This window comes from Pongo abelii, chromosome 8, assembly GCF_028885655.2.
Source record: "Pongo abelii isolate AG06213 chromosome 8, NHGRI_mPonAbe1-v2.0_pri, whole genome shotgun sequence".
Classification (NCBI taxonomy): domain Eukaryota; kingdom Metazoa; phylum Chordata; class Mammalia; order Primates; family Hominidae; genus Pongo; species Pongo abelii.
Window position 1 is genome coordinate 94708323 of NC_071993.2, and position 19750 is coordinate 94728072.

At 34.1% G+C, this 19750-nt stretch overlaps 1 protein-coding gene and 1 long non-coding RNA gene across 3 annotated transcripts in view; one reads left to right on the forward strand and one right to left on the reverse strand.

Annotated features, from left to right (window-relative positions):
- Nucleotides 1–9875, forward strand: part of PTEN (phosphatase and tensin homolog) — a 104322-nt gene extending 94447 nt beyond the window's left edge. The window contains 2 exon segments of one of the 2 annotated variants that reach the window (NM_001131483.1): nt 1994–2218; nt 6393–9875. In NM_001131483.1, coding sequence (NP_001124955.1) covers nt 1994–2218; nt 6393–6578 — 411 coding nt within the window. In that variant the 3' untranslated portion in view covers nt 6579–9875. 2 annotated transcript variants of the gene reach the window in all.
- LOC134762062 (uncharacterized) lies at nt 8023–14362 on the reverse strand. The gene is made up of 2 exons (XR_010141587.1): nt 14298–14362; nt 8023–13495 (listed from the first exon to the last, which is right to left on the reverse strand). It is a non-coding gene; the product is annotated as an uncharacterized LOC134762062 (long non-coding RNA).
- Nucleotides 14363–19750: the final 5388 nt, after the last annotated feature.

The following is a 19750-nucleotide window of genomic DNA, read 5'->3' on the forward strand; positions in this document are numbered from 1 at the left end:
GGTCAGGAGTTCGAGACCAGCCTGGCCAACATGGTCAAACCCCATCTCTACTAAAAATACAAAAAAATTAGCCGGGTGTGGTGGCAGGCGCCTGTTTTCCCAGCTACTCAGGAGGCTTGAGGCAGGATAATTGCTTGAACCCGAGAGGCGGAGGTTGCAGTGAGCCAAGAATGCACCATTGCACTCCAGCCTCGGTAACAAGAGTGAAACTCCGTCTCAAAAAAAAAAAGAAAAAAAAAAAACCAACTGTCTTCATTTAAAATATTAAATGTGAATATTTAAAGTGAGACTAAGGTGCAACATTTTTAGATAGTAATGAAGAAAAGGACTAACTTTGTAGTGTTGCTGGCTTGTTAAACATACTAGATAGCATATTGCCAATCTTTAAACATTCTCAATGATAGGATTTATTTAGTTTTTCTGACTTTTAGCTTTTCTTTTGAAAGAAAATAAGAGGAAGTTTCATTTACTGTAAAATTTTAAATGCTGCTTTGACGTATCAGTAGAGAGATAATTTTCCTTTATCCAGAATCCAAGTAGCTGGGAAAAAAAAATCAAAATATGCTGAACTTTTTTTTTTAACCAGAAACCCATTTCCTATCATCTGTACAAATAAAAGTTAAATATATCTCAATAACTTAGAAAAATTATTTTTTGATAACCCAGGAAGTATTATCAACTGTTTTAAAATTAAGATAACTAGTAAGTTTTATTTTGCTTTCAAAAATAGGCATCTACATCATCATCTCTGCATACCTTTAGGAATTTACTAATTCTTATTTCCCTTCATCTGTACTTTAACACATGCAAAATTGAAGGTTAGATTAAATATTTATGATTTATTTGTTTATCCTTGACTACATACATTTCCATTTTATTGATTTTCGCTGCCTTATTTAAGAATATGCTGTGATTAAAACAGACAAAAAGTTTTAGTATAATCCATATATATATATAGAATTCACCTTTTTGTTATTTAAATATTGTTGGATTATTTTCTTCTAATTCTAAGTAAAATACAATTACTGGCTAAAATAATTGAAATAAGCAAAAAAAAAATTGTAAAGACTTGTATAGAAGATTACTTTGCCAGATACTGTTAAAAGATGCAATGACGTTTAAGACGTAACATCCTTAAGGATCTTATTTTCTGGGGGATAAAAAACTTTAAGATAAATTGGAATAAAAGATTTAAATGGCATTTTAAGGTACCAGATAAGATGTCACAAGGCTGTACATCATTAATTGCCAAATGATTTATACAGGTCAGATTTCTTTGTTGGTTAATAGAGGTTTAAAGTGATGAACTTCTGTTGTGGTTTTTTATTAAGAAGGTATTATCTTATTAGTAGGAAGTGTTTTTTTTTAAAAAACAAGCATTTTATAACATCAAAAGAAATCAGTAGTACTCTTTCCTACCCCCTCATATTTATTCTGAAAGTATTCAAGCATTATATTGTCATGTAAGAAACTGGAGCTTCTCATGTTTGTATTGCTGTAGAAGTAAACATGTATTTGCCATGTGTCATCAGGGAAGTTGCACTCACCTTCCAAGAACTTTCGTTAAAGTAAATCTTGGAATAGGTAGCTCATTTGAAATGTAGAAAAAATTAAATCCATATCTGAATTTTGTTTATATGTATGTACACATAAACTAAAAACATATTTAAAGCTAATATTAGACGAGAAAAGAGGTTTTTTTACTTAAAATTTTAAGGCAAAAGTAGTTTATCTTAGATCTTGTGAGATTGTATTTTTGATTTAAAATTTGAGTGAGGAAAAATCATGTGAATGAAAATGCAACAGATAACTCAGATTGCCTTATAATAGTCTTTGTGTTTACCTTTATTCAGAATATCAAATGATAGTTTATTTTGTTGACTTTTTGGCAAATGTTTAACATAGATGACAGATTTTCTTTTTTAAAAAAATAAAACATCATTAATTAAAATAAAGATGTCATTTCATTTCTTTTTCTTTTTTTTTTTTTTAGGACAAAATGTTTCACTTTTGGGTAAATACATTCTTCATACCAGGACCAGAGGAAACCTCAGAAAAAGTAGAAAATGGAAGTCTATGTGATCAAGAAATTGATAGCATTTGCAGTATAGAGCGTGCAGATAATGACAAGGAATATCTAGTACTTACTTTAACAAAAAATGATCTTGACAAAGCAAATAAAGACAAAGCCAACCGATACTTTTCTCCAAATTTTAAGGTCAGTTAAATTAAACATTTTGTGGGGGTTGGTGACTTGTATGTGTGTGATGTGTGTTTAATTCTAGGAGTACAGCTGATGAAGAACTTGCTTGACAAGTTTTTAACTTATGTATTATTTCGAAGCAGTGTTTATGTAGCAGTAACATGAAAGTTTAATAAAATACCCAATGTACACAATCGTCAAAAAAGCTGCATTTTTCCTTTTCCCAATTCTTTGTTGTTTGCCGAAATCTGGGGCAAAGGTGCGGGAGGGGGCTAAATGACTGGGATATGAAGTAGGAATGGGAGAGGAAAGAAATGGATGGGAACTCAGTCATTTGGGAATGATTCATATGGAATGTTTTTACTGCTTTCACTCCTGTCTCCCTTCCAATTTATTCTCAACCCCTCAGAGTGATCTTAAAAATAGACTTGATTGTGTCACTTCTGTTTACACTTTATAAAGACCTTGTGTTTTTTTTTTTTTACCATGACCTACAAGGACCAGCATAATTTAGCACAGGCCTACCTCCTACATCAGCACTAGTCACCTTCTCTCCTTGCTTCTTGAGATTCAGTCATACTGGTCTTTCTTCAGTTCTTCAGAATGCTAAGCTTCTGCCTCTAGTCTTTCCAGTTATTTTCCTTCTCCCTGTACCTTTTCATCTCAGCCTTTTCTCCCGACCTTCACATAGCTATCTTCGTATTTCCAGACTTAGCTTCAATCTCATATTCTCTGAAGGCCTCTGATTGTCGTCCCCTGTTATTCTTTTTTTAAAAATCCTATTTCCTTATATTGTATCTTAGAATTATTTGGTTTGTTTCATTTTTGTCTATATGTGATATATGTATTTATACGTAGGTATATATATCTACTTATAGACAAGAATTCTTCAGATTAAAAAAATCTGATTTGTAAACATTCCCAAATGTTTGTTTGCCATTTTTTTCTTCCCCCTTCCTATTTCTTATTCTACCTGATTTTCCCCTGTTCATTCACCACACTCTTTCTTCCTCTTTTTTACTCTCTCTTTATTTTTCGTTCAATTTTTTTTAACATGTAACAAATCTAACTGTAGCTTCTGAGTATTAAGAATATTGCTAGTAATACTTCACCTGTAATCCCAGCATTTTGGGAGGCTAAGGCAGGTGGATCACTTGAGGCCCAGCAGTTTAAGACCAGCTGGCCAATATGGCAAAACCCTATCTGCACTAAAAATACAAAAATTAGCTGGGCATGGTGTCGCACACCTGTAATCCCAGCTACTTGGGAGGCTGAGGCACAAGAATTGCCTGAGCCTGTGAGGTGGAGGTTGCAGTGAGCCGAGATCACACCAGTGTACGTGCACTTCAGCCTGGGTGACAGAGCAAGACTCTGTCTAAAAAAAAAAAAAAATATATATATATATATATACACACACACACACACACACACACTCTATTACTACCAATATACATACATATATGTATGTATGTATGTATATTGGTAGTAATAGTAATACTTGGGCCCCTGCATGTTTTAAGTGAAAATAGATCTAATATTAAATGTCTTTAGCCCTTAAATTTTTTTTAAGTGTTCAGAAGTTTCCCTTTAAAAATTTTTTTAATATATAATAATTGTACATATTTATGGGATACAGAGTGATATTTTCATGTATGCAGTGTGTGATGATCAAATCAGGATAATTAGCATATGGATCACCTCAAACATTTGTCATTTCTTTGTGTTGGGAACATTCAAAATTCTATCTTCTAGCTATTTGAAAATATACAGTAAATTATTGTTGACTAGTTATAGTTCTATAGAACACTATAATTTATTCCTCTTGTCTGTAATTTTTTATCTTTTAACCAACATCTCCCTATCCTCCCCTCCCACCCCCTTTCCCGGCCTCTAATAACCACACTCCTATGAGCTCAACTTTTTTAACTTCCATATATGAGTGAGAACATATGGTATTTATCTTTCTGTACCTGACTTACTTTACTTAACATCATGTCCTCCAGGCTAGACATTCTCTTTAGAATCCACAGGTTTCCTTTCTTTTCTCTAAATCTGCATTTTGCTCAGCCATTAACTTTTAAAATGTCTTTTTCCCTCTAGTTTTATTGTTTTCTATTTTAATATTGCAAGATGTTTTATATTTGTGCTTACAAATAAAAACTCCATTATTAGTAAACAAATACAATGTCATATAGTAGTAAGTGCTATAAAAATTAGACAGGATAGAGAGTAATCTTGGTTTGTATGTTTTTTGTTTTTTAGCTAAGATGATTAGAGAAGGCCCAACCAAGCAGATAACATTTAAGCAGAGGCCTAAATCATATAAGTGAGTTATACAAATATCTGGGAAAAGACGGAAGAGTAGAGATGCAAAAGCCCTTAGACAAGAGAATGAGCTTGGTATATCTGAAGAGTGGATAAGTCATTTTGACTGAAACAAAGTGGACAAGAAAACCAGTCCAAGTGTAAAGATACTAGTGTGTGTTCAGCATAGGAAGGATGTAATGTGAATTTTGTGTTTAATATTCCCTGTGTTCATGCTTTCAAAATATAGATGAGTGAGGAAAGTAGGGAGAAGGGGTAATAATGGAAGCTGAGAGATCAGTTAAGAGGCACTTGAATAGTTTAGTAACGATGAGAGAAGATGTTTGCTTCTTGTTGCCCCTCACTGCTTAGAATAGTGGCAGTGAAGGGTAACAAGAAGCTGTCAGATTATCTTAAAGAGTTTACTGATGCAGTGGATGTTGGTTGTAAGAGAAGAAGAATTGATAATGACTCTTGGATAATAGGGGAGGGAGAGGCTGTCAATATAATATAATGAAGAAGGGATTTGAAGTCATTTCTGATTTAAATCTCACATCCATTACCTACTTTTAATAGATATGTAGCCTTTAACAAGTTCCCTAACCTTTCTGGGCCTTAGCTACCTCCCCTTGGAAATGGAAATACCTAACATGTAAGGTTGTTTTGACAGTTGTTTTCACTAGGCATGTAAAGGCACTTGACTCTCTGTTATAGACCACTGTATTATGTTAATGTCCCTCTCCTTCCTCCCTTTAGGTAAAGTTTTTAGGGCTAATAAATCCCAAATATCAATGTTGATCAGTAGTTTGTGTTTGTGTAGTGTTGTTTATATCAAAAACTACATTGAAGCCGGGCACAGTGGTTCACGCCTAAAATCCCAACACTTTGGGAGGCCAAGGTGGGCAGATCACCTGAACTAAGGAGTTTGAGACCAGCCTGGGCAACATGGTGAAATCCCATCTCTACAAAAAATATAAAAGCTAGCTGGGTGTGGTGGCATGCACCTGTAGTCGTAGCTACTTGGGAGGCTGAGATTGATCCTGGGAGTTTGAGCCTGCAGTGAGCTGTGAAGATGCCACTGCACTCTAGTCTGGGTGACAGAGCAAGACCCTGTCTCAAAACAAAAACAAAAACAAAAACAAAAAAACACACACACAAAGAAATACATTGATTTTTCGCATAGGTAGTAAGAGAAACATTCTTTCTGAACTCAGCTGTTTGTGAATTGAATTTTATAATTCAAATGCTATATTATGTAAACTATTGATGACTTTCAATCTGCATTTATTTTGTGTAATTAGTTAATATTTGCTGCTTGTATTCCTTAAAAAATAAAATTGAGGTTGGGCGTGGTGGCTCACACCTGTAATCCCAGCATTTTGGGAGGCTGAGGCAGGCAGTTTGCCTGAGCTCAGGAGTTTGAGATCAGCCTGGGCAACATGATGAAACCCCATTTCTACTAAAATACAAAAAATTAGCTGGGCATGGTGGTGTACACCTGTAGCCCTAGCTGTTTGGGAGGCTAAGGCACGAGAGTTGCTTGAACCCGGGAGGCAGAGGTTGCAGTGAGCCGAGATCATGCCACTGCACTCCAGCTTGGCAACAGAGCAAGACTCTGTCTCCAGAAATAAAAATAAATAAATTGTATTAACATCCTGATAGTTTGTCTGTTCAGTACCTAGCAAGAAAGAAAATGTTGAACATCTTAATAAGAAGAGGGTCATTTAAAAGACCTCTTAAAGATCATGTTTGTTACAGTGCTTAAAAATTAATATGTTCATCTGCAAAATGGAATAAAAAAATTAATCTGTTAAAAATGTATTTCACTAAATAGTTTAAGATGAGTCATATTTATGGGTTTTCATTTTAAATTTTCTTTCTCTAGGTGAAGCTGTACTTCACAAAAACAGTAGAGGAGCCGTCAAATCCAGAGGCTAGCAGTTCAACTTCTGTAACACCAGATGTTAGTGACAATGAACCTGATCATTATAGATATTCTGACACCACTGACTCTGATCCAGAGAATGAACCTTTTGATGAAGATCAGCATACACAGATTACAAAAGTCTGAATTTTTTTTTATCAAGAGGGATAAAACACCATGAAAACAAACTTGAATAAACTGAAAATGGACCTTTTTTTTTTTAATGGCAATAGGACATTGTGTCAGATTACCAGTTATAGGAACAATTCTCTTTTCCTGACCAATCTTGTTTTACCCTATACATCCACAGGGTTTTGACACTTGTTGTCCAGTTGAAAAAAGGTTGTGTAGCTGTGTCATGTATATACCTTTTTGTGTCAAAAGGACATTTGAAATTCAATTAGGATTAATAAAGATGGCACTTTCCCGTTTTATTCCAGTTTTTTAAAAAGTGGAGACAGACTGATGTGTATACGTAGGAATTTTTTCCTTTTGTGTTCTGTCACCAACTGAAGTGGCTAAAGAGCTTTGTGATATACTGGTTCACATCCTACCCCTTTGCACTTGTGGCAACAGATAAGTTTGCAGTTGGCTAAGAGAGGTTTCCGAAGAGTTTTGCTACATTCTAATGCATGTATTCGGGTTAGGGGAATGGAGGGAATGCTCAGAAAGGAAATAATTTTATGCTGGACTCTGGACCATATACCATCTCCAGCTATTTACACACACCTTTCTTTAGCATGCTACAGTTATTAATCTGGACATTCGAGGAATTGGCCGCTGTCACTGCTTGTTGTTTGCGCATTTTTTTTTTAAAGCATATTGGTGCTAGAAAAGGCAGCTAAAGGAAGTGAATCTGTATTGGGGTACAGGAATGAACCTTCTGCAACATCTTAAGATCCACAAATGAAGGGATATAAAAATAATGTCATAGGTAAGAAACACAGCAACAATGACTTAACCATATAAATGTGGAGGCTATCAACAAAGAATGGGCTTGAAACATTATAAAAATTGACAATGATTTATTAAATATGTTTTCTCAATTGTAATGACTTCTCCATCTCCTGTGTAATCAAGGCCAGTGCTAAAAGTCAGATGCTATTAGTACCTACATAGTCAACAACTTACACTTATTTTACTAGTTTTCAATCATATACCTGCTGTGGATGCTTCATGTGCTGCCTGCAAGCTTCTTTTTTCTCATTAAATATAAAATATTTTGTAATGCTGCACAGAAATTTTCAATTTGAGATTCTACAGTAAACGTTTTTTTTCTTTGAAGATTTATGATGCACTTATTCAATAGCTGTCAGCCGTTCCACCCTTTTGACCTTACACCTTCTATTACAATGAGTTTTGCAGTTTTGCACATTTTTAAAATGTCATTAACTGTTAGGGAATTTTACTTGAATACTGAATACATATAATGTTTATATTAAAAAGGACATTTGTATTAAAAAGGAAATTAGAGTTGCAGTAAACTTTCAATGCTGCACACACAAAAAAAGACATTTGATTTTTCAGTAGAAATTGTCCTACATGTGCTTTATTGATTTGCTATTGAAAGAATAGGGTTTTTTTTTGTTTGTTTGTTTTTTTAATGTGCAGTGTTGAATCATTTCTTCATAGTGCTCCCCCGAGTTGGGACTAGGACTTCAATTTCACTTCTTAAAAAAAATAATCATATATTTGATATGCCCAGACTGCATACGATTTTAAGCGGAGTACAACTACTATTGTAAAGCTAATGTGAAGATACTATTAAAAAGGATTTTTTTTTCCAGAAATTTGGTGTCTTCAAATTATACCTTCACCTTGACATTTGAATATCCAGCCATTATATTTCTTAATGGTATAAAATTCCATTTTCAATAACTTATTGGTGCTGAAATTGTTCACTAGCTGTGGTCTGACCTAGTTAATTTACAAATACAGATTGAATAGGACCTACTAGAGCAGCATTTATAGAGTTTGATGGCAAATAGATTAGGCAGAACTTCATCTAAAATATTCTTAGTAAATAATGTTGACATGTTTTCCATACCTTGTCCGTTTCATTCAACAATTTTTAAATTTTTAACAAAGCTCTTAGGATTTACACATTTATATTTAAACATTGATATATAGAGTATTGATTGATTGCTCATAAGTTAAATTGGTAAAGTTAGAGACAACTGTTCCTAACACCTCACCATTGAAATTTATATGCCACCTTGTCTTTCATAAAAGCTGAAAATTGTTACCTAAAATGAAAATCAACTTCGTGTTTTGAAGATAGTTATAAATATTGTTCTTTGTTACAATTTCGGGCACCGCATATTAAAACGTAACTTTTATTGTTCCAATATGTAACATGGAGGGCCAGGTCATAAATAATGACATTATAATGGGCTTTTGCACTGTTATTATTTTTCCTTTGGAATGTGAAGGTCTGAATGAGGGTTTTGATTTTGAATGTTTCAGTGTTTTTGAGAAGCCTTGCTTACATTTTATGGTGTAGTCATTGGAAATGGAAAAATGGCATTATATATATTATATATATAAATATATATTATACATACTCTCCTTTATTTCAGTTACCATCCCCATAGAATTTGACAAGAATTGCTATGACTGAAAGGTTTTCGAGTCCTAATTAAAACTTTATTTATGGCAGTATTCATAATTAGCCTGAAATGCATTCTGTAGGTAATCTCTGAGTTTCTGGAATGTTTTCTTAGACTTTTTGGATGTGCAGCAGCTTACATGTCTGAAGTTACTTGAAGGCGTCACTTTTAAGAAAGCTTACAGTTGGGCCCTGTACCATCCCAAGTCCTTTGTAGCTCCTCTTGAACATGTTTGCCATACTTTTAAAAGGGTAGTTGAATAAATAGCGTCACCATTCTTTGCTGTGGCACAGGTTATAAACTTAAGTGGAGTTTACCGGCAGCATCAAATGTTTCAGCTTTAAAAAATAAAAGTAGGGTACAAGTTTAATGTTTAGTTCTAGAAATTTTGTGCAATATGTTCATAACGATGGCTGTGGTTGCCACAAAGTGCCTCGTTTACCTTTAAATACTGTTAATGTGTCATGCATGCAGATGGAAGGGGTGGAACTGTGCACTAAAGTGGGGGCTTTAACTGTAGTGTTCGGCAGAGTTGCCTTCTACCTGCCAGTTCAAAAGTTCAACCTGTTTTCATATAGAATATATATACTAAAAAATTTCAGTCTGTTAAACAGCCTTACTCTGATTCAGCCTCTTCAGATACTCTTGTGCTGTGCAGCAGTGGCTCTGTGTGTAAATGCTATGCACTGAGGATACACAAAAATACCAATATGATGTGTACAAGATAATGCCTCATCCCAATCAGATGTCCATTTGTTATTGTGTTTGTTAACAACCCTTTATCTCTTAGTGTTATAAACTCCACTTAAAACTGATTAAAGTCTCATTCTTGTCATTGTGTGGGTGTTTTATTAAATGAGAGTTTATAATTCAAATTGCTTAAGTCCATTGAAGTTTTAATTAATGGGCAGCCAAATGTGAATAAAAAGTTTTCAATTTTTTTTTTTTCCTGCTGTCCTTCAAAGCCTATTGTTTTTTTGTTTTTTTGTTTTTTTGTTTTTTTAAAAAGCATGGCCTGGGAGTAGAGTATCTGTCTACTCATGTTTAATTAAGAAAACACTTATTTTTAGGGCTTTAGTCATCACTTCATAAATTGTATAAGCACATTAAATAGCGTTCTAGTCCTGAAAAAGTTCAAGATTCTTGGAAAATTGTGCATATTTTTATTGTGACAGATGTTTGAAGATAATTCCCCAGAATGGATTTGATACTTTAGATTTCAATTTTGTGGCTTTTCTCTATTATTCTGTACTCTGCCATCAGCATATGGAAAGCTTCATTTACACATCATGACTTGTGCCATATAAAAATTGATATTTCGGAATAGTCTAAAGGACTTTTTGTACTTGAATTTAATCATGCTCTTTCTAATATTCTTAAAAGCTTGAAGACTAAAGCATATCCTTTCGACAAAGCATAGTAAGGTAATAAGAAAGTGTAGTTTATACAAGTGTTTAAAAAATAAAGTAGACAATGTTACAGTGGGACTTATTTCAAGTTTACATTTTCTCCATGTAATTTTTTTAAAAGTAAATGAAAAAATGTGCAATAATGTAAAATATGAAGTGTATGTGTACACACATTTTATTTTTCAGTATCTTGGGTATACGTATGGTTGAAAACTACTGGAGTCTAAAAGTATTCTAATTTATAAGAAGATATTTTGGTGATGTTTGAAAAATAGAAATGTGCTAGTTTTGTTTTTATATCATGTCCTTAGTACGTTGTAATATGAGCTGGCTTGGTTCAGTAAATGCCATCACCATTTCCATTGAGAATTTAAAACTCACCAGTGTTTAATATGCAGGCTTCCAAAGGCTTATGAAAAAAATCAAGACCCTTAAATATAATTTGCTGCTAACATGAAACTCTTTGGTTCTTTTATTTTTGCCAGATAATTAGACACACATCTAAAGCTTAGTCTTAAATGGCTTAAGTGTAGCTATTGATTAGTGCTGTTGCTAGTTCAGAAAGAAATGTTTGTGAATGGAAACAAGAATATTCAGTCCAAACTGTTGTAAGGACAGTACCTGAAAACCAGGAAACAGGATAATGGAAAAAGTTTTTTAAAGATGAAATGTTGGAGCCAACTTTCTTATAGAATTAATTGTATGTGGCTATAGAAAGCCTAATGATTGTTGCTTATTTTTGAGAGCAAAGTATTCTTTTATGACCATAATCTTGCTATTTTTCCATCTTCCAAAAGATCTTCCTTCTGATATGTATATCGGAATGTGTGTAGCCAGTCAGATAAATTCATATTGGTTGGTAGCTTTAAAAAGTTTGTAATGTGAAGACAGGAAAGGACAAAATAGTTTGCTTTGGTGGTAGTGCTCTGGTTGTTAAGCTAGGTATTTTGAGACTACTTCCCCATCACAACAACAATAAAATACTCACTCCTAATCCTATCACCTGGAGACATAGCCATCATTAATATGTTAGTGACTATACAATCATGTTTTCTTCTGTATATCCGTGTATATTCTTTAAAAATGAAATTTATACTGTACCTGATCTCAAAGCTTTTTAGCTTAGTATATCTGTCATGAATTTGTAGGATGTTCCATTGCATCAGAAAATGGACAGTGATTTGATTACTTTCTAATGCCACAGATGCAGATTACATGTAGTTATTGAGAATCCTTTCGAATTCAGTGGCTTAATCATGAATGTCTAAATATTGTTGACATTAGGATGATACATGTAAATTAAAGTTACATTTGTTTAGCATAGACAAGCTTAACATTGTAGATGTTTCTCTTCAAAAATCATCTCAAACATTTGCATTTGGAATTGTGTTAAATAGAATGTGTGAAACACTGTATTAGTAAACTTCATCACCTTTCTACTTCCTTATAGTTTGAACTTTTCAGTGTTTATAGTTCCCAAACAGTTGCTCAATTTAGAGCAAATTAATTTAACATCTGCCAAAAAAAGGCTGCTGTTGGCTTATCAGTTGTCTTTAAATTCAAATGCTCATGTGACTTTTATCACATCAAAAAATATTTCATTAATGGTTCACCTTTAGCTCTGAAAATTACCGTGTTTAGTAATTATAGTGGGCTTATAAAAACATGCGACTCTTTTTGATAGTTATTTGAGAATTTTCGTGAAAGATATTTAGCTGAGGGCAGTATATAACTTATAAACCAATATATTGATATTTTAAAAACATTTTTACATATAAGTAAACTGCCATCTTTGAGCAAAACTACATTCAAAAATAAAGCTGCATATTTTTAAATCAAGTGTTTAACAAGAATTTATATTTTTTATTTTTTAAAATTAAAAATAATTTATATTTCCTCTGTTGCATGTGGATTCTCATCTGTCCTTATAATGGTTAGAGATTTTATTTGTGTGGAATGAAGCGAGGCTTGTAGTCATGGTTCTAGTGTTTCAGTTTGCCAAGCCTGTTTACTGCAGTGAAATTCATCAAATGTTTCAGTGTGGTTTTCTGTAGCCTATCATTTATTGGCTATTTTTTTATGTACACCTTTAGGATTTTCTGCCTACTCTATCCAGTTGTCCAAATGATATCCTACATTTTACAGATGCCCTTTCAGTTTCTATTTTCTTTTTCCATTAAATTGCCTTCATGTCCTAATGTGCAGTTTGTAAGTGTGTGTGTGTGTGTGTGTGTGTGTGTGTGAATTTGATTTTCAAGAGTGCTAGACTTCCAATTTGAGAGATTAAATAATTTAATTCAGGCAAACATTTTTCATTGGAATTTCACAGTTCATTGTAATGAAAATGTTAATCCTGGATGACCTTTGACATACAGTAATGAATCTTGGATATTAATGAATTTGTTGGTAGCATCTTGATGTGTGTTTTAATGAGTTATTTTCAAAGTTGTGCATTAAACCAAAGTTGGCATACTGGAAGTGTTTATATCAAGTTCCATTTGGCTACTGATGGACAAAAAATAGAAATGCCTTCCTATGGAGAGTATTTTTCCTTTAAAAAATTAAAAAGGTTAATTATTTTGACTATTCGGTTTTAAACTTTTTATTCAACAAATATCAAGTCCCTGCTGTATATATGGGTTTGGAATACATTAGTGATCAAAACACACACTCTATCCCTGCCCTTGAAGAGTTTACACTCCAGTAGAGGAAACAGAATTTACATTAACAATTATAAATTGTGTGTGATACATGCTGTGGAAAGTGAGGTCCATGTGATAATGGTTATCAAACATTATGCTCCCCAAAATTTCCATCCCCTTGCAGTTGAATGAGGCCTATGTAACTAGTTTATTCTAATGTAATACAGAAAGTAGTGTGACACTCCACTTTCTGTAAAGGCAATGAAAAAAATTTACCATCCAGTTTCTCTCTTCCCCTGCTGCTGTGATTAAGGATTTTGCATGTTCTAGATGGTGCAGCTCTGCCAGCCTGGGTCTTGAGTGATACTGGAGCAGAACTCCCTCAAATTCTTCCTTCCGCCATGCTAAACTTGTTAGATATTAGCATGAATAAGAAATAAACCATTTAGACTGATACTTTGGGACAATTTTTTTATCACAGTGTAAGTTATATCCTGACTAAAACAGTGCTTTGGAAAGATCAGGGAAGGGTTTCTTGAGCTACAAGAGGGAGTTGAGAATGAAGCAAAATGAAATATGGCATCTTTAAATGACATGATGTAATAAACTCTAAATTGCAAGTTATTCAATAGTTACTGAGCTCCAGATATGTGTCAGACACTGTTCTAGATGCTTGGGATACAAGTAGGTGAACAGCAGGACCTTGCCTTCATGGAGCTTACATTCTAGCAAGGGAAAATAGTCAACACACTATATGTAAGGTAATGGGTGCTACAGCAGAAATGAAAGTTAGGTAAGGGAGCTCAGGATTGCTGGGTGGAGAGATTTCAGTGTTGAATGGGGTAGTCCAGAACAGGCCTCACTGGGAAGGTAAGATTTGAAGACTGCTGACTAACAGTGGCATTAGGATTTTCCTTCATTCTTTCAACCAGCGAGATACACTCAGAACCCTCTATACAATTTTATTCTCACTTTATACAACTCTGTACATTAGTTCTGAGTTTTTAAGATTATTATTGCCATATCTAGGGAGAATTTTTAGGAATACCACCCAAAATAGTTGCAATGTTCTAAAACCATTTTGCTTTCTAAATTGGTTTGGCAAACTCTATACAAACAGTCTGTTCCTTTTCATTCTCCAAGTTGAGTTTTTAAATTTAAATTTAAATTTTTCTTATACTCTTTGTGCATTTTGACAATACTTACCACTTTTCAGAAGACATTAAAGTTCTGTTATGGCCTTAAAACATTTCTGTAAAGCTGAAAGGAAATATTTATGATTTATTGATGGGAAACAGTTACAAATTTTGAGTTACCTGAAAAACAGAAGGGATGAGATTTATGGCCTAGTGTTGTGTTTTCATTCTTAACCCATAAGCAAAAATCTCTGGAAAAGTACCAATATCTAGTAAAAGAAATATTTTTTCACAAAAAATATTTTCTATTTTCCCCTCACCTCTTATCTCACCTCAAAGTTCAAGAAGCTTAACTTTGTGATCAAAGGAAAATAGTATAATTGAATATTTGATACTACAGAAATTTGCAACTATATAAGGGCATTATTAACGTTTTGCTAGTGATCAGTTTCCTATCAGGGCAGCCACATAAAATTAGGCATGACACTTTAAAAGGAAATGTTGAGTCTTAACTTTTCCTCCTTTAATGCTTAATTTTAAAATAGATTTAAGCAACTTTAAAGACATTTTCCTGAGCAACTGCATTTTGTATTCATTCTGAATTTAATGAGACTTTTTTTCTTTAACATTTTACTTTGCTTTAGAAAGGATTTAAGGCAGCTGAATGTGTTTCCCAGTGTGAGAAAAATTGTCATGTAAATTTAGAAAAAAGTATATGTCCCTTGATTTTGGCTTAAGAGTTAGAATTTACTTAGAATGTTTGCTGACCCAACCTCATTGGAATTTGAAAGTACATTCCAATAGTATTGTGAGCTGCTCCTTTAAACATTGATAAGTAGGCTTCAAACTTAATTTTCAAGGAAATAAGCCATGCTTTTACTGTAGGGTTTATTAATCTGAAATACCTGAGAGTGAAAATAGTTACATGCTAATAATATAAACAGTTAAATGTGACCTGTAAATATTGTGAAATTTAGCAAAAATATAACCTGTAAAAATAATCTCTAGTAAGCTAATATTCTTTCAGTAATAAAACTTAGCTGAAGTAGCCCAATTAACTGACATTAGAATAGATCGTGATATGTAGGAGAACTATTAGTGAATTATAGTCATGTTTATACTTCTCTTTTCAGTTATAATCATGTCTTTGAAATGAGATCTCATTTTCCAGTCCTTATTACCTATAAGGAAGAGAAATGTATGTAAATTTCACAAATGTATACGAAAATTACCAAACTTCTTAAGTGTTATTCGGTATTTCTGCGGAGATATCATTAACAGGAAAGCCCAACATTTTACATGGTTATCTTTAACAATGGAAGTACAGTGGTTGTTTAATTAATTAGCTAATACTTCATTTACTGTGTATAGTCATCATAATTCATGTGAATAATACATAGGTCTTTTAGGATTATTAGTACTGTATATTAAATAAATGCTTGAAAGGGAAAATACCTTTTAGTGTTTGGTAAAAGAGTAGGCATAAGGTAAATTTTCCCTTCTGTTAGACTCAGCAGAACTATTCAATGTGTTTAGCTGTCCTTGGTGAAGACTGAGCCATTGTTGCTGTAAAAATCCAATAGGGTTAAAACAAAAATATCACTTTGAACATGATTTACTTGGCTAGGAGACACTTGAAAGCTTTAAGCAACTCAAATCTTTCTCTAGAAAATTAAACACAATTCTACCTCAGAAAACTTGAAGACATTGACAATTCATAGGAATTCTGTGATAAGTCAGCTCACCTACCTAAAGACCAAAGTGAAGGCGCACAGCAAGAAAGGAAGCTGAAGTAAGGAGAGAAAAGAAAGCAGAAGGAAAAGCATGGTAAGAGCCCAAATTAACTCTGACTACTGGGGGCTGCTACAGAGGAAGGGAAGAGAATAGCATTGTTCTGAGCCCACAGTGTGTGCCATGCTGCAGTAGTCAGTTCACAGGCTTGACCCATCCTTCAATGATTTTATCTCATTTTATGCACAAAGACTGAAAGGGAACTTAAATCATCCAGGTGTCTCTCACAACTAGTAAATAGAGAAGTGGATTTGAACCCACAGCAGTCTTATTTTTACCATATTATGCATACTACCTCTTAAACAGAATCAAGTTTACAAAGCAAACAAGTCTGACCAGGTTTGGTGTCTCACACCTGTAATCACAGCACTTTGGGAGGCTGAGACAGTAGGATTGCTTGAGCCCAGGAGTTCGAGACTAGCCTGAGGAACATAGCAAGACCTTGTTTCTACAAAAAAGTTAAAAAATTATCCAGGCATGGTGGTGCATGCATATAGTCCCAGCTACTTGGGAGACCGAGCTGGGAGGATTGTTTGAGCCCGGGAGGTTGAGGCTACAATGAGCCATGATCTGTGCCTTGCACTCCAGCCTGGGCAACGGGGTGAGACCTCATCTCTTGAAAACAAGTCTAAAACAACTCACAGGTAATGGAGTCATGACAAATTTTTTTTGTTGTTGTTTACTGACACAAGAAAAGCTAACACAAGGCATAAATCCTGCAAAATGAACAGCAAAGAAGATAAATATTTAACAATTGTTCAAGCTACAAATGAGAAAATTATGTATCTTGCAACATTCTTGACAGGTAAGATGATAAGATGTTGGTATATATTTTTATATCAAAACCCAGAATTACAGTTCTTTGATTTGCTAGTTTGGTATAACATCCATTAAATAAACTTGTGCTTTATTTTTGCTTGAACTAGAATGCCCAGACTGTTTAAAATGATTGGTTCTCAGTTAAATAGGCCAACCGGCCACCTAACAAGTATTTGTTGCATGCCTGCTGTGTCAAGTTGGCATACAATAGTGGAGAAGTGAGAAAAGGCCATAGATTTTACATTTTAGAGTGGAGAAACAGATTTTATACAGAGAGATGAGCAAGTGTGATGGCTTGATGTAGGAACAAACTTGGTCACTTAGGGAAGCATAAGAAGAGAAAGGCTAGAGCAGAGTAAGTGATGGGAGACTGATGTAAGATAAATTTTGGAGAAGTAGGCAGGAGAACTTCTGGTTTCAGCCAAGATGGAATAAAACCACTAAATTCTGTCCCCTACTGATGACAACCATCAATAAACTTTTTCTACACTGTTTTATTCAAACTCATTAGTTTATCTTATTCTTTGAATAGATCTTTTACCTCGGCCTGATTTTGTGACATCATCGATGAGTCATTTGGAAAATACACGTTCACTGAGTTTTGTAGATTTTCCAATGTTGACACATTTCATTATGCAATGCAGAAAAAAAAATCACATTAAAAAAAATATCAACACTTTTTAGAGCTGACCAGAATAGTCTTTAAATATTTGGAAGAAGGCAGATTATGAAAGAGAGTCAAAACTTGGAAAAGCAACCTATATTAGGGATGTTTCTTTTCTTCTATCGTCTTAACAGCTTCGCCCCAAGGATGGGCCCCACTTGTGGAGCTGCACAGCCACGGTGACTTGAGCAGCTCACACTGAGAGAAATCAAGCTTTTTGGCCAGACGAACCAGAAAAAGAGTCTCCTGTGGGCCAGTGGCCATGGAGTATGAGGGTCGGGGAAATCCTCAAGACGAGAGAGCTGGAAAAGGGAATCCTCTAATTCTGAGTTTGAACTTCTACAAGTCCTGGGCTCACTCCTGAGCTTGCATGCACAGAACAGACCAAAGAAGCATAGCAAAGTCTTTGAAAATGAAACAGATTGGAATTATCACTCATAAATGATGAGACAAAACTTGCAGCCTGAGCCTAATCGAGTGGATTGCCTGAATCAATTGAACAATCAATCATCAATCAAACATTTTCAGAAAATTTTAACAAGACCCAGAGTCTATGCAACACAGTATCCAACATTACTTAACTAGGAAGAACCGGAAAAATGTGACAAATTCCCAGGGAAAAAGTCAGTCAAGAGATGGTAACCACAAAATAACCCAGATGTTGGAATTATCAGAGGTAAAAACAACTATTGTAATTATGTTTCATGAGATAAACACACTTGGAACGAATGGAAAGGCAGAAGTTCTCAGCAAGGACACAAATTATAAAAGGAACCACATGGAAATTTTACAACTAAAAGGTACAATATTGGAAATAACACACTAGATGGGCAATAGAAGAATGGAAATGACAGAAGAGTCAGCAAACTTGAAGATAACTTTATAAATATCCAATTCTAATCATGGCTTTAGAGTCTTAAAGGTGGATGAAGCTTCAAAAAGTGAAATATATCTGATTGTAATAAGCCTCAGGGAGCCTGAATAAAATACTAATCCAAGTGTATTTATGTGGCTCCCACAGATACATTTGAAGAAGTTCCTGTTGTTTGTCAATTACATTAAGTAAAGGAATTAGCATTATCACAGGTCCAAACATGGTGATTATGAGAATTTGCTGTTACTGTGTTACACAGGCTTAATACGTCAAAACAGCCCAAGGTGATATATGCATTGACAAAGTTTTCTGCTTGGGTCCATTAAGTGTATACCTGCAGTAAACAGCAATTTAAAACTTAGCAAAGTCATCACTAGATCACTGACAAACTCATCCTTAGAGACAGTACATGGTAATTGCTTCGCTCACCTGCTCATATTAACACTTTGATTCAGCCTAACTCTTTCGATTCAGCCTTTGCAACAACACTTTTTCCAAATGTGATGTTATTACAGAGATGTCATACAAAAATTGACCTATCATGTAGGCACAATGCATGCTTTTCAATATTACAGCAGAAAAAAAAATGTGATGTTTAATGCTGCTAGTGCCTAGGAATCTGGTATGAGAAAACATTAAGATGAGTTTGGAGGAAAACTTAGCTGGTATTATATTTGGAGAAATGACTTCCTGATTCAGAAAGAGAATTTCAAGACTTTAGAATGCCTCCCATTGTTATATTAGAACCATATTACTCGTAAAAGGTAGTATAAATTTTTGTAATGGTGATAATTCTGGGTTTAATAGTTTAACAAGTGTTGCCATTTAATTCCCATAACATACGAAGTACAATTATATCCATCTTATACACAAGGAGCTATGGTACAGAAAGGTTCAATAACTTGTTGAATATAGCAGATCTAGTAAACGGCAAAGTCAGGATTTAAATCTAGGTCAATTTGATTGCCAAGCCTGGGTCATTTACTACTGTGTTATATATGTTACTTCCTATAAAAACTTAATAAGAAGGTCTTTCATTTTCAAACCGAAATGGACAGAACACTGGTGTAAGCAGTGTTCTGAAGCTTTTGGTCTCAGGATTCCTTTACACTCTTAAAACTTACTGAGGATCTCAAAAGGCTTTTGTTATTGATATTTACTACATAAGAAATGAAAACTGAGACATCATCTGATAATTTAAAAAAACAAGCTAATCACATGATAATATAAATAACATTGTAGTGAAAATAACCATATATTCTAAAACAAAAATGTTAGTGATGAGGTGGTGTTTTGTTTTCTACATTTTTCTGAAATTTTTTTTTTTTTTTTTTTTTGAGACTGAGTCTCGCTCTGTCGCCAGGCTGGAGCAGTG